This window comes from Barbus barbus, assembly GCF_936440315.1.
Source record: "Barbus barbus genome assembly, chromosome: 9".
Taxonomy (NCBI): Eukaryota; Metazoa; Chordata; class Actinopteri; order Cypriniformes; family Cyprinidae; genus Barbus; species Barbus barbus.
The window spans coordinates 7,048,175-7,064,416 of record NC_136737.1 but is presented as its reverse complement, the minus strand read 5'-3'; the positions used below and the strand labels follow the sequence as shown (position 1 = coordinate 7,064,416).

The following is a 16,242-nucleotide window of genomic DNA, read 5'->3' as shown; positions in this document are numbered from 1 at the left end:
ATACCCCAGTGACTTAAGACTGATTTTGTGGTCCAGGGTCATAGATAGATAGTGTAACAGGACAAACAAGACGTGAGGCGAGCGGATCTATTTGCAAGGCTTTTATTCAGGGATGTGGTCACAAAACAAGCAAGGTTCATGCAATGGCAAACAGGAACAACACAGGCAAGACAAAGAGCAGTCCTAGGGCAAGCGTGGATCTACGATCGGCGAACAATATCCAACAGGGAAAGGCAGAGAGATAATCCAGGCACACGAGCAGTAGTCCGAGAGAAGTGCAAACAGAGCCCGAACGGCAAGGCAAAGGGTAATCCAGGAAACCCAGGCAAGAATCAAAACACTAGAAAACAAGCAAGGCTATAACAACTAAGTGGGCTCGGTAGAGTAGCTATCGCTAGGAGAGTGATATACGCTATACAATACTCAGCAACTAAAGCAGGATCTGAGTGTGTTTTATATAGTGAGTGTATAGCTTTCAGGTGAATGAGTGATTGAGACTGCTGTGTGTACTTAGTGCAATGAATGCTGGGAAATGCAGTCCAGGGAAATATGTAACAGTTTGTGTGGTGTGAGAGTCAATATGATGGAAGAGCGACCTCTGATGGCGAGTGGATGGAAGACCACGAACCGGATTTGTGACAGATAGATAGATATAGATATAAAATCCTCTGAATCAGTCTGCAGCTCAAGGATATTTTATTTCCGTTTTCAGTTCTAGCTTTCCCTGGGAATATAGTGGTTTAGTTGTGACATAAAAACCTGATTAATAAAGACATTCTCCACTGCTTCCCTCAAGATTTTCCTATATTATATAATGGGTTTTTAAATTAATGAGTAAAATTAAGTCTGTGGTAAACAACTTGACAAAGCTTGACGTTTTGCTCTGCAATGCAAATTACACACACCCATGCAGAAAACACAATTTTGAAAATGTTGTTTATTTTGTATAGTGTACAGTATAGTGAAATTAAAGAGAGATACTTTAGCTCCATCCCTAATCCTGACAGTCTGACAAAGTGCTCACTGTACATATTGTGTTCATAGCACAATTTACTTTATGATATAAACTACAATATAAGTTAAAACTTAATAAGAATTCATTTAAACTTTGATTTCTTATAAAGTCTCAGCTTCCACAGCTAACTAGCGATATCGCTAGCTATTAATCATCTGACACTATTGGCTAATTGGGCGTTTCTTCAACTAGGGACACTATTAGCCTTGTGAAGTTGTTCAAAAGTCACGTAACAGTCTCATAAGTTTAAATAATTTGTCTAGTTTTAAGGTCTGTAAGAGAACAAACTTATATTGCAAGAGAAATTGTTCATATTTTACATTTTTCCGACTTGTAATGAACAAATGTCATTTTCACCACATCTCAATATACAGCTGTTATTTAAATATACAATAACTTATACCACTCAAGAATTGTCTAAGATCATTTTTGTAACTAGTTTTACCAGTTTCTCCACAATGTACAATAATTATACATTTGTCAATGAGATAAATTAACTGCCCTAAGGAACAAATGCTGAACTGTACACCTGTCACACAAATTTAATATTGGTTTGGGCAAAGAGCTTATTAGAAAAAAAAAAAAAACTTGAATTTTTATATTAAGTAGAGCATGACCTCATAAATTGTGGATACATTTTTAATGTGTGATGAGAACTTTTTAATTATTTTTTAAAATGTTTTTTAAACTTTTTAAAAATGTGTGGCGATGGATATGACAGGGTGTTGTGGAAATGACAATGAATTAAACAGCAGAGATATTTATTTAAAAAAAGTCTTAAACTCATCACACTCATTAAATTTGATGATTTCGCCTCTGGGCGGGACGTAGACGGAGAAAGAAGACGGAAGAGAAGAAAAGAGAGAAAAAGAAGGAGGAGTAAATCGCTTCGAAGTTGATGTTGTTTTAACTAAAGTTTAGGTAACTTTAAACAGCTTAAGCCTTGTTAATGTTTTATTTGTGTTACGCAGATGATTTAAAACTAAACAAGATCGGTTGGTTCACTGTATTTTAAGTGCAGTTTAATTTGATCGTCGTGCTGTAAAGCTCATAGTTTCTCTTTCTTAATGTGTGGAGGTCGATCTTCCCATCGCAAAACACTCGAGAGCTTCAATCAGGACTGCAACAAGGTTAGGCCTGTGTAGTGCTGTTGTTTCTGTGTGTTTGTGGACACTAATGTACAATTTGCAATAAGTTGTATTGGTCTGCGAATGCAGTGGCGCACTTCAAATGAAACCGAAAGTAGCAATTAACAAACATGTGCTCATGTGTTATTGCCACTATAATCGAAACAAACAGAGGTTTAAGAAATTATTTTTATTATTTAGTGAGACAGTATTACTCACTCTGATGCATTTGTTTTCCTAAATGCTCTCGATGATAAGATTTCATATATAATTGTCAAGCTGCCAAATGTCTGCGAGTTTGTGACGCGTTTGATCATGTTGAGTTTGGAGTGATCCCTTTTGTAGAGAAACAAAACGTAATTTATATTATATATAAATTTGCGCTATATTTAGGCCAAATAAAACCCAATAAGCCACATTTTTCAATCGATGCTAATACATGAAATTTAAACAATGTTGCTTTTCTGTTTGAATGTGGCTTGACAGATTGCGGTAGCTTCCTGTTTTACTGCTAGATTCAGCTCTCTCCACTGCGATCAGAACTCCTACTTACTAAGTTATAGCAAGAAAAGAACTGAACTGAATCGCTTTTACTTTTAATCGCTTTGCCAATATGTTGCATTATTTTAGATCTGTTATTGAAATCGTTCTGTATCGAATTTATACAAAATATTTCAATGTGAAGAAAAAATATTTTAATAAAACAAAGGTTGTGGATGCTCTAGTTTTTGATTGGCAAAGTTCAGGGTTTAATTATTGGAGAGAGTGATATGTATCTTAATTTAACATAGGGTAAGGGAAATACCCCTTTTTAAGGTACTGTACTACTCAGAGCATGTAACAAGATCCAAATCATTAAATGGACTTTGTTGCAAGCAGGGAATCAGAAACCAATACTCGTATGTATTGTGCACAAAGTTTTATTAACGAAATCGCAAACGTATAACTAAACAAACACACACACACCTATATATATACATATTGAATGAAAGAAACCGGACAGAAACAGGGGGAATGAGGCTGAGTTGACCATCTGAAAGAACTATCAGTCTCTAATTCAAAGCACAGTATACGATAGCTTACAACAATCCTGGAATGTTGGAATGTTCTAAAACAGTATACTGTTGCTCAGCCTTTTCGAACTTCTTTTTGCCCCCAAAGGAAGAATGAAAACGAACTTCGTTTGAAGTAAAAAAAAAGTCGTGACGTATTGTGACCCATACTCGAAATTGGTGCTCTGCGTTTAACCCATCCAAGTGCACACACACAGCAGTGAGTAGTGAACAAATGCACACACACACACACACACACCGTGAACACACACCCGGAGCAGTGGGCAGCCATGCTGCAGCGCCCGGGGAGCAGTTGGGGGCTCAAGGGCACCTCAGTCGTGGTATTGAGGGTGGAGAGAGCGCTGGACATTCACTCCCCCCACCTACAATCCCTGCCGGCCGGGGACTCGAACCCGCAACCTTTCGATTACGAGTCCGACTCTCTAACCATTAGGCCACGACTTCCCCAAGTATATCGGGGCCTTTATACTGGATGCATGCAGTCGGTCTTAAAAGGACAGCAGCCTATAAATATGTCCTGCTGTGTATGTCACTAAAGCTAATCAAACAATAAAACAACTTTAACAAAGATTCAAAAGATCAAACCAGCATCAACTAATCTCATTTTACTGTGGCTTTGTTTGCCACAACAAATGTGTTTTCTATAGCATCATCTGAGGAAACGTATTTAAAACCAACCAAGAGTCAAGTGTCCAGCTAAAACAAACTCTAATCATCATTGTCAAGAATGAATCAATAGACAGATTCAATTGCAGGTATTATCTCTTGATGATATTCTTAGTCGGGTGATTTAGACCACTGCCATCTATATTAGGGATGGTAAGATTCACAGATTCGTATCGGTGCATCGGCATAAAGGTTAACGATGTGATGCATTGATTTGAAAAGAGTGTGCATTGGATACAAGTAGACATTTGTATCACGAAGCATTGTTAACATATTTACATAGGTTAAAACCAATGTATTTATATATAATTATTACTTTTATACTTTTATTATTTAGAAAGTGACCAATAATTTGTGACCATTATTTTAGATGTATATTGATTCCTCCTCTCTAAACTTCTTCAAGCGCGTTCTCTCATCTCTCATTTTTGATTTCCACTCTGTTAAACCTGTTTTTTTCCTTAATTTTATCTGTAAAAGAAAAAGTACCTAATAATTCTGCACACTTGAATATGAGTTTTATATAAGTTCACTTCCAGTCTTTATGGACAATTATATATCACTTATAAATGATTAAATGCTAAATTAATAGTAGTTAAGATTGATGTGGTTTGGAAATGGTAAAATGTGCTTGGAAAAAATATAATCAGAATATCAACTTAACTAATAATTATCCACGCACTGTAAGATTCAGAATCATCAAAATAAATGACCAGTAAATCTCCATTTTTTGAATGTTTAAATCTTATTTATGTATGTATATATTTAATTGACTGTTGTTCAGCCAGAAACTCTTCACAGACTGATGGTGCTTAATTTAAAATATGTTTGTTTAATATCAAATTTCTGTTCTGAAATTAATTGACAGACCACACTATAGCTTTCACACACAAATTCATAAAATATATTCAGTTCTTTATATGCAAATATAGTATTTTACTGAACAAGAAAACGTGTATTCTAAATAAATGCTGTGTTTTGTGTTTACTTTTCATTAATTAGGTCTTCTGTGAGGTGGAGACATGGTTGACGTCCCGGTAAGTAAACATTTATGTTCATGAGCTTTATATGGGAGAATAAAAATATTTACCTGTTATCATTTAATTCTAATAGAAATGGTTACTTATTTATGTTATATATACTGTGTGTGTGTGTGTGTGTATATATATATATATATATACACACACACACACATACATATCATATCATATACACATATCATATATATATATATATAATATATATATTATTTATTGAATTGGTGTTGAATAGGCAGTTCTGTAATACAGCTGTTTCATTGATGCTCATCGACTATTAATAGCAGCTTTATTCAATGAGAACAAATGCAACTGTTTTTTAATTGCATTATGAAACAATAATTTTACATTTTAACACACTTATTTTGACTACATATTTTATGAAGTCAACTGAAAGCCTGCTTTCAGACTTAGGGGGAAAAGCTGCATTTTTATATGTATATTCGTCACAACAGTAATTAAAGGCACCATAATATTATCTAATCATGCCATGTTTATTTGTCCCACCAACTGCTGATTTACATGCAGGAGGGCTGCTCCTATTATTTCAGTAATCAATATATAAGTCTTAAGTAGCACGGGTATATTTGTAGCAATAGCCAAAAATACAATGTATGGGTCAAAATTATCTTTTTTAATGCCAAAAATCATTAGATATGAAGTAAAGATGTTCCATGAAGATATTTTGTAAATATATAAAAGCTTAATTTTTAATTAGTAATATGCTTTGCTAAGAACTTCATTTGGAGAGCTGCAATAAAAAATAAAAACATCTGTTGAGAGTCCAGAAGCTTTCACTGTGTTATGAAACTTATTAGCATTAATGGTCGACCGATATAGTTTTTTTTGATAGCCGATGCCGATATCTTGGAAAGCAGGGTGGCCGATATATAACCGATGTAATTTTATTTAGTTTAATATTTAAGAAATTTCAAATCATTTGAAAATGGATTAAAAAATAAATGTGTAAAATAAACACTTTAGATGACAAAGTATTTTTTCACAAATAATAAAAATATATATTTAATAAAAATATAATTAAAAAGGAAGTAAACACTGTAACAGGGCACTCAGTATTCTGGGAAGTTTGTGTGCATTGGGAAAAATATTGTTCAAATAAAGCCAAGATAACAGTCATTTCACATACAACACAGAGTGAAAATGACGTGAATACGAACGTGAGCAAATGCATAAAGCGCAGCATAATTTGAAATCAGGATTCAAAAAGCATTCAACTGGCCTGGACCGACCGTCACACAGAGAACACGCGATTATGCTGGAGACAAATGCACACTTCACAAGATCTCACAACTGGATTCCACTTTTTTGTGAAATTAAATGTTCATTAGTCATTCAAAGATTTGTTTAAATGATATAAATGCGTTTTTGCTGAATGCTGATGGTAAACGAGAAAGTATTATAATGTTTGCCTTCCTGTTACTAATAATATAAAAGCAATCGTTGTAATACTTTTTTGTTGTAATTCCTTTGTTTAACAGTTCTATCTGATTATTAGACAGACTTCTATCCGTATTAGACAAAACTGTTAACGACCATAGTGAACTAGAGAGGGGGAATGTGAGCACTGTGTGCGCAGGCGCAGCTGTTCTGTTCTGTCGTGCCGTCAAAATAAAAGTCCCGCCTCGAACGCATCGGCCAAACAGAAATACTTATATATCGGTCGACCACTAATTAGAATACAATTAGAATGGAAATAATATCCATGTATGAGATTTTATTTTTATATTTATAAGATATGATATAGATAAGTAATCTTACAAAAGTGTTTTTCTAAATATCAGCACATGAGCACGATGGCAAATGTGATGTTGATTTCTATCTATGTTGATCTAACACTGGGTGTAACCATAGCATCAACACCATGACACGGTGTCTTGTTCCCATCCTTAGGAACCAAGTTAAATACATGACCCTAAGATGTGTTTAATTGTATTAAATGCTGAACACTAAAGGGACTCAAACTGTATGTTATGTGAATTTGATGGACACTATTAAAAAGCTGTAAAACTTTTTCTAAAGGTGCACGACTATCAAAGACTCTCTGAAGATGGTCATGATAGTGATTCCTCAAATAAGAGCTCTGAACTGCCTCCTTTATTCAATGGTGAGTAAATTTTATGACGAATTTGAGCAACATTAGTTTTGAGTAAGCATGATGCAGCAAAACACCCTCTGAAATCCTATTCTGATGTCACTAATATAGTAATAATAAAAATATAAAATGTGGAATTATGTTGCCAAAAAAAATAAACAGCTGTATAAACATTTTTTAAACTGTTTCAAACTGTTACAGAGTATACAGCAATGAGTGTTTAGTGTCTTCGTGTTAAAAAATCATTATTTCTGAAAAAAGTTATGTTACTAAAATACAATTATTATTTTTAATTTAGATGTTTTATTTTAGATGTATTTTAACAACATAAAATCCTCTAAAACAATGATAGTGGCTGGAAAATAGGACGGTGGGGAGGGGGACAGAGAGCAGTTGTTTGTTTCCTTCAGAATTATGTTTTCTTGTTTTATGATTTAGTCAGTTTTGAATGTTAGTTTTTTTGTTTTGTTTTTTACTCTTAGATGACAATAGTCATTTGCTCATGAATCGTACATTTGAGACGTTTGTTTGTTTATATGCAGCTTGCAAGAACAGCTCATTTGAAAGACGTGGTTAAATGTCGTTTTTTTCATAGCACAGTATTTGTATACAATCACATTTAATTTAGATTGTAAACATATCATGATTTATTTTGTCATGGAAGTAAAGCTTTAGTGCACTAATAAGCACTATTGCAGTAGTGCACTTTTATAACCGATACACACCAAGCCGACGCCAACAAACTAGTGGCGACGAAAGCAGACTGCGGGGTTACGTCGGCAGTGTCTGGGTCCAAAGTTGCCCTGACACACCAAGCTGACGCTCGACACCCGACGCCCAAGTAGCACGTCTGTTCTGCGCCTTTTCTCGCGCACTGGTTCGCCAGCTGAACAGCCAATCAGAATGATCAGATGGCCCGACTGATGGATGAGCTCCGACACTGATTCAACATGTCGAATCGGCTGAAAAAAAGCCGACGAGGACCAACTTAAGCCGACAGCGTGGAACACACTGAGAAAACTTAGTCGCCCGATGAACAAAAACTGCCCGATGACCGACCATCGGCTTGGTGTGTACCGGGCTTTACAGTTAATGTGAACGTACAAAGAGAGTTGACAGTTGCAGGCACAGATAATCATTGCAATTCTACAACAGTCATTTCCTGTTCACTGTCAAGTCACAGAATTCAACTCCATCCATCCATCCATCTTCATCATGTAAAGCAGGGAAACACCCTGGATGGATGGGCAGTCCATGACATGAAGTATACAGATGTCATGTAATAAATTCTAGAAGTACCACTGTAAATTATACTGTCCTCTGAAGCACTGAACCTTAAAAACCAAGGCACTTACATGTGCACCCCCTCCCCCCACACACACACAAAATCTTCCTCTTCTTTTCTACTTCTGTTTTGCTTGTTTCCCAGTCTAGCTTTCTATTACACTGTACTGTCAACAAGCACCGTCCTTCAGAAAAGCCATTAAACCGAGGTCTTTTGAAAAGAGTAGAGGTGTGACCTCGGCATTCTGGCCAAATTTGCCCATTGGCCTCTGGCCATCATGGCCTCCTAACAATCCCCATATCTGCTGATTGCTTCATCTCTCTGTCTCCTCTCCACCAATAAGCTGGTGTGTTGGGCATTCTGGTGCAATATGGCTGCCATCACATCATCCAGGTGGATGCTGCACATTAGTGGTGGATGAGGTGATAACCCCCCCACAATTAAAAGCGCTTTGAGTGCCTAGAAAAGCACTATATAAATGTAATTAATTATTATTACAACCCCAATTCCAGAGAAGTTGGGACGTTTTGTAAAATGCAATAAAATCACAAATCTGTGATTTGTTCATTCTCTTTAACTTTTATTTCTGTCAGGACCACTACTGTCAATGATAGACACTTGGCATACAGTTTGGTTTGGCGGTATGGTTCTGTTCTTGGAAAAAACTCCCTGCCCATCCATGCAGCCTGTCATTAAGTACTTAATTACATTTAGTGTAAAGCATTACTCAAGATTAGGGAGTCTGATTCAACATGAATGTCATAAGCCAAGTCCTGACTATGGCGAAAGGAGGAAATGGGAATGGAGGGTAATTTTCTCCTGAACAAGCAAGCTGCTGAATAATACTAAATAGCGCTTATGTAGGGATGCCGTGATAGGTGTTGTATTCTTATAGGTAGATGTGATCAGCTGAGAGTCAGCTAATGCAAGCTTGACTCACGTGACCTGCCAGAACGAACACTATGCTTGATTTAATTGACAAAAGTACAAAGAAAAGATTTCCAAAGTTTTCACTGACCAATGTAAATGTATTTTGTAAATATGAACAATTTTTGTTTTTGACGGCTGCAACAAGTTCCAAAAAACTTGGGACAGAGGCAAAATCTCAGAGATCATCTCAGATCATCAAAAAGACAGTGAAAATGTGTGCTGTACTCAGATGATTCCACATTTCAACTTGTTTCTGGGAAAAATGTATTTTGCGTTCTCAGTCCCAAAGACCAAAGGGACCATCCAGACTTTAATTAGCGACAGAAGCAAAATCAAACATCTGTCATGGTATGGGACTGCAGCAGAGAAAACAGCATGTATGACTGGCATATGTGTGAAGGTACTATTGACATGGAGGCAATTAAACAAAAATTTAATTGTTCAAAGAAAAAAAAAAACCACCAAGACCACAAGATATAACGAATCAAAAATGCCGCAAGTAAGTTCTATTTATTGTTCGTGGTCAGTGTCCAAGTTTGTAAATAAAGACTAAACAACGACAGCTTCTGATATATTTGTTTAGCGATTTATTTCATTCATCTCCCTCTCGCTGGTGAAACTTTGTATTGTGTGACGTAGTCCAGTGAAAGCGGGTTTAGGGCGGGTTTTACAGGATAGTTGCAAGTCTACTGGCCCGACAGGGGAAACGTGGCATGATTTCGGCCTCTGTGCTCGAGGTCCAAGGCTATTAGCCCCGCCTGGGTCGCTGTAAGCCCCAGCTCGCACTGGCCAGTGGAAAATTCGCGAAATTTACATCCAGTAGAGGGCGATATGGTGTAGCGTAATGGGCTATCCAGGAGCCCACAGTCATTATGCTACACCATATCACCCTCTACTGGATGTAAATGCCCTGCAGTACATTTTGTCATTTTAGAGTGTTGATGTGACACAGTGGTAAACATGCCTCTTTCCCAACTTTTTTGGAGTGAGTTGCAGCCATCAAAATCAAAATTTGCTCATATTTATAAAATATATTCACGTTGATCAGTGAAAACTTTGGAAAAGTTTTATTTGTACTTTTGTCACTTGGAGAAAAAACAAAAAACAAACAAAACAACAACAACAAAACCTGCTAAATAAAGTACAACAACTAGTAGTCAGGAACAATTTAAATTTACATTGCCATTTTTAAAAGTGTTTTTTTTTTTTTTTTTTTTTTAATAAACATGGTAGTGTGGTTACTATTTTGTAGCAGTATTAAAGTAGAAATATTTTGTTGAAATGTCTCCAAATTTTGATTGTAGAAGTGGTAAACAATCATGGATACACCATAAAAGAAGAACTTGGACGAGGGACATCAGGAATAGTGTTTCTGGTGGATAAGGGAGAGGGAAATCATTTTGTGATCAAACAGATGAATTCAAGAGATGTAAGTACAATTAAGCATTTACGTAATCAACAATTTACTTAAGTATTGACCATGTTAATCACATATTTTGTTTGCTATTAAATGTTATTAAATATTCCTTTTTTTCTTTCTTTTTTTTTTGCTATAATGAACAAAAAATAAAATGGTTCACTTCAGAGGAAGGAGCTGGCAACAGTCAAAAAGGAACTCAAGATTTTGGAGGAAATGATTCACGGATATATTGTTTCTTATGTGGATTCATTTGAAGGTGTGTTCACAGTTAACAGATTCAATGTTAGACCAGAGGAAACTAATGCTCCTTATTCCAAAGTGAACACAATGAATTAAAATATGTGTAGTTGTCAGCTGTGAAATAAACCCATTACACTTATAAATACATGTAATATTGGTTAGTCTTCTCTGACTGGAATGTTTTTTTTTTTAGATACACAATCTGGACTCTTTTATATTGTGATGGAGTATTGTGCAGGAGGAGATCTTTCTAAGAAAATGCAAACACAGAAAGAGGAAGGGTTTTTTGAAGAACAACAGGTATGTGTCTTGTGTAGACATTTTAGACCAATATTAAGTACATATTAATTTTAGTGAACATAAATTTTACTCTACAGGTTATACATAATTCCTATTAATAGTAAAGCTGTCTATGCAGTGAGTAAATATACTGGTTAGAAAAGTGTGTAGTTCTCAGTTTAATCTTTTTTTTTTCTTCAAAACTCAGGGAAAATTAGGGATGTACAATAATGGTTAAATGATTAAGCAAGATTATTTTGCTCAAAAGATATAATCATTATTATTAATTATGATTTTTGTTACATTTTTAACTTATAATTTTAACATAACACATTTTTATCACAGACTGTTATACTTAATAAATCAAAAGAATCAGAAATCATGATCACGATTAAAATATGATTCACCTTGCAGCCTTAGGGGAAAAAAAAATCTTTATGCAAACATACATAGAAACAATTAAGAAAACAAATGTGGAGAAAGAATGATGCACATGTATAATTTCTGCAGATATTCCCAAAAATGTAAGCTGTTTCACACTGAATGTGGAAAAATATATTAACCAGTGGTTCCTCCGTGAGACTCAATAGTCTCAATATACATACAGAGGTGGACCTCATTTTATTTATCCCTTCACAGCTTGTCTATGGTTTGGTGTAAATTTAGTAAATAATTAGTAAACTTGACATTGTTTCAAAGCCGTATACCATAAATGAACTCACTGCTTTCTTCATGTGTATCATCTGTTTGCAGATTCTTGACTGGTTTGTTCAGATTTGTCTGGCCCTGCAGTATATTCATAAAAACAATGTGCTTCACAGAGATATAAAACCACAGGTAGATATTGACACATATCAGTAATCTCATTTATCACCACATGTATGACTTATGAGTTTTCTGCTTTCATTGTAGAATGTTTTCCTGACTGAAGATGGCTACATCAATGTAGGAGATTTTGGATGCTCAAAAATATTGGAAAGGTAAAAGAGTAATGAGATCTAGTGATGCATCAAAATGAAAAGTCTTGTGGAATAATTGTGGAAAAGTGACAGCAACAGAACCTTCTCTAATTTTCTAAAACATGACACAGTTTCTCTGTTTCTCTGCACAAGTGCAGGTCAGCGCGCTTTTCTTCAGACAATAGGGACTTTTGTAGTTTCCCTTTTATAGACACATTGGACTATTCGGCTGTAATAGCTGTGTTTTACCATCAATATAACATCAGTTGTAATTACATTAAAAGACATTAAACCAGGATAATGTCACATGAACACTGCCTTTTCTGCACATAAAATGTACTAGATTTTAAAGTAATGGTTTCTATTCATAAATTCAGTCTTTTGTTCAGGGTGAAGACTGAAAGGGACATTTTTGTCAGATTTTGATTTTGGAGCATCCCTCTTAAAGATTTTATCATTTTGAATACATTGATTTTCCTTTTTCAGAGCCGATGCATACGCAGCATCAGTTGTAGGTGCACAGATCTATGTCAGTCCAGAAGTTTATGAGAAGAAATATAATTCCAAAAGGTACACTGAATGCACATTAAATTATCATATGCACAACATTTATCTTGAACAATGATTGTTATTGATACACATAGAAGTTGTTATAGAAGTTGTTATAAAGTGTTAACCAAAGTAAACGTACCTGATTATTTTATTTGTCTGATGCTTCACTTCAGTTAACTACAGATGTTGTTGTTATTGTTATTATTATTATTATTATTGTTGTTCATGTCTTTGTAGTGACATTTGGTCATTGGGATGGTTACTCCATGATCTCTGCATGCTGGATGTGTGGGTGAGTATTTTTGTTGTTTTTCCTTCTTAAAAAGCAATGTATTAAATCAAAATCTAATTACAAAAATATTACTGATGAGTTTTTTTTTTTTTTTTTTTTTCTCTAGCAGTTGAAGGATGACATGAATAATTCAGTTATTTGTCTGACTCCACTAAAGTTGTTTTTATTTAACCTATTTTTCTTTAAAGGCAAAAGTCTTTCTTACAATTAGAAAAATGCCATTAAAAAAAAAAGCCCCTGTAAATCACTTTAAGGGGACAAATATCACCTCGTATTAGGAAGGCTCATTTTTTGTCAGAATTTTTGATTATTGATCAGAAGGTGCTCCTATTTTTTTATTTAAATTATTAGGACAAGCGCTCCTCAAAAGAAAAGTAAGCATAGAACCCTGTGCAATAGTATAATTTGAATCTTGTTGTTGTTTGTGCTATCGATTGTCATTTAATTTATTTGTTCATACTTTATTATTTACTTGTCTTTTTTAGTTATAATAATTCAATTCTGAGTGCACAAGATTCTTGGGTGGGGAGAAAGCGTGGCCCATGGGAAATAGTGCTGAGACCACAGCTGGAAAAAATTCTAGAGGAAACACTGAAGTGTATCTAAAACGTATGTCCTGTCAGTGAGTAGGATCTTGAGACTAACCAGATTTTTCTTAATTTGTTTTCTTTATTTTCCTCCACAGTCAGATATCAGAAAGCGTTTATGTGCATATGCTTCCAGCATGGACGGAACCCCACCTCACATCTCAGAGAGATACTCATGGGAACTTCAGGAATTAATCAGACAAATGCTCAGCTGTGACCCTAAAGACAGACCATCAGCTGATGAGATTCTAGCAAAACCATTCCTGGAAGATGCAGTTAATAGAAACAAGAACATTCCAGAAGCACTTAAGCAAAGATTGAGCAAGGCCATCAGCGCCTTTGATGAGGCCTACAACAAGCATTATAAAGAATTTGAGACCTTAGTTAGTGAATGGGGAAAAACAGCAGATTTATTAGAGAAAGCACATTATGATGCCACAGCAGCAAGACTGTCAGGTTCTGTGTTTGGAGCAGCTGGAGGAATCACTGCAGTAGTTGGTGCAATATTAGCACCTTTCACTTTCGGAGCATCTCTGGCTGTTTCGATGGTAGGTGCTAGAGTGAGTGCTGCAGGCGGTGTAACCGGTGCTGCCGCCAACATTACAGATGCAGCAAAACTAAAAGAATTCCAAAAGAACCTTGAACAATTGAAACCTAACATTGAAAATGGACGAAAGCTGATTCACTGTTCACTTGAAGTGAGAGAGTTAACAGGAAAAATATTTAAGTTCCGTGACTTTGCCAGTACCTCAACTTCTGATAATATGAGTTTGTCATGGGAGATAGGCAAAGGTACAGTAGTGTCTATCAAAGGACTAACAAGTCTAGGTGTGTTGGGAAATTTTATCAGAATTGCTGTTCAGTCTGCCAGAATCGGACGAGCAGCAGCAGGATTATCAGGTGTGTTGGGCGGACTCTTAGTTATTGCTGACGCTTTCTTCATAGCGAAAGATTCCCGAGAGATTCACCAGATGAGAAATCAGTGGAAAACTGATGATCCAGAAAAGGTCTCATCCAGTGTACTCAAGGCTACTGCAGAGATGAGGAAAACACACAAAGATCTTCTCAATGTTTTAGAGGAAATTAAAGAAACACGTGCAATTTTGGAAGAAAAGAGAGAGCGAGAGAGAACTGTCTAGGGGTGACAGAGACAGGGGCGTAGATTACGTGGGGGACGCGGACAGAGACCACATATATATATATATATATATATATATATATATATATATATATATATATATATATATATATATATATATATATATATATAGCACCAGTCAGACTTGCACAGCATCCTGCAGATTTGTCATTGATCTCAGATGACAGGTGATAAAGAAAAAGGGTTTTGCAGAAAACAATGGCAATGTGTAAGACACTGTACTGAGCCAAACAATCGGTGTGTATGGGGTATTTTATGTATGCGTGTATGATCTATACTGTACATATATACTACTATATTTGTACTAATTACATAGTGCTGTTGATAACATACTGGCAGGGACGTTTGATGACGCGGGGGACGTGCCCCCCCCCCCACACACACACACACTTTTTATAAAAAGTAAATTCGTCCCCCGCACTTTTTCATTGGACAGTTGTGTTCTCGACATGTTGAGGTTTTAATGGAGCAATGTATATAAATGCAGAATGATTTAAAATTCAAAGAGACAAGATAGTTTATACATGACGTTTACGTTTCCATGGCAATCAGTCACTCAGTTTGTGACGTCACGACATGCCCAGGCTCGCGCCCGCGGGCCATCATCCATTAGAGGTCGAGATGAGTTCAAAGCGGCAAAAAACTCTTCACTCCTCCTTTACGTAGAAATCAAGCAGCGTAAATTGTCATGTGGGATCCGAATAGTGTTGCACAATGTTGAGTGACTCTGCCTATTGCTCTTGTTTAATAATTAGCAAGTTTTGATGTTCATTATATGGAGAAAAAAAAACCGCCTGGACAAACATGCACTTATTTATTTTCAGTGTATTTTTCTGTAACTCTTTTGTAACGTCTTTTATTTTAACACGTATGTATGTTATCAGAACCCTTCAAATAAGAATAAAGATAATGTTGAACTGAGATTTTACAGCGTTTGCAGCATTGTGACACTCTGCCAAATCTACATGATGTATTTCAATCAAGTCTGCAAGCACTGATCTGATACAGGACCGATCTTCATTTAGGGGTTCTCTGTCATTATTGCACTAATTTGACGTTTTTATGTGTTGTCAAGAATAAACAAGAAACAGTCAGCCTAGGTTTGTTAGGACAGAATCAGGACGACACACAAGAAAAACAAACTTCACAGGTGAGAAGAACTATGGAGTGGCTTTTAACACCTGTCTGTTTTTACATTGTATAAAATCTATTAATACACAAGCGTTTGAATGATTATATATGGACCAATCATAAAAAACACATGATTAGTCAAATATAGAAAAATAAAAAATAACATTATGAACAACTTCTCAGCTATCATTTTTAACTACAGTAGGTAATTATTAGCTTGCATATTGGTTGTTTATTAGTAATTAAGCACATATTAATTCTGTATTCTGCATGACCATATTCTGCATCCCATAATCCTAAACTTAACAATTACAACGACATAGGCAAAAGTCATAGTTAATAGTGAATGTGTTCCCTATTCTAAAGTGTTAAAAAAT

At 35.5% G+C, this 16,242-nt stretch overlaps 1 protein-coding gene across 1 annotated transcript; it reads left to right on the top strand.

The window, feature by feature from the left end:
• Positions 1–1,842: 1,842 nt before the first annotated feature.
• LOC306875004 (uncharacterized protein) lies at positions 1,843–14,760 on the top strand. The gene is made up of 12 exons (XM_079425356.1): positions 1,843–1,936; positions 2,093–2,145; positions 4,884–4,918; positions 6,959–7,043; positions 10,551–10,675; positions 10,832–10,922; positions 11,100–11,206; positions 11,939–12,022; positions 12,098–12,165; positions 12,631–12,714; positions 12,934–12,988; positions 13,674–14,760. The coding sequence occupies exons 3-12, from the start codon at positions 4,904–4,906 to the stop codon at positions 14,712–14,714; spliced, it is 1,755 nt and encodes a 584-aa protein (XP_079281482.1). The 5' UTR covers positions 1,843–1,936; positions 2,093–2,145; positions 4,884–4,903; the 3' UTR covers positions 14,715–14,760.
• The last annotated feature ends 1,482 nt before the right edge of the window (positions 14,761–16,242 follow it).

What these genes read in the sequence shown, in the direction of transcription:
- LOC306875004 (XM_079425356.1), top strand. An exon ending in GGTTTTTTGAAGAACAACAG is followed by an intron (nt 11,207 to 11,938) that starts GTATGTGTCTTG and finishes ATCTGTTTGCAG; the next exon opens with ATTCTTGACTGGTTTGTTCA. An exon ending in TCTGCATGCTGGATGTGTGG is followed by an intron (nt 12,989 to 13,673) that starts GTGAGTATTTTT and finishes TTTCCTCCACAG; the next exon opens with TCAGATATCAGAAAGCGTTT.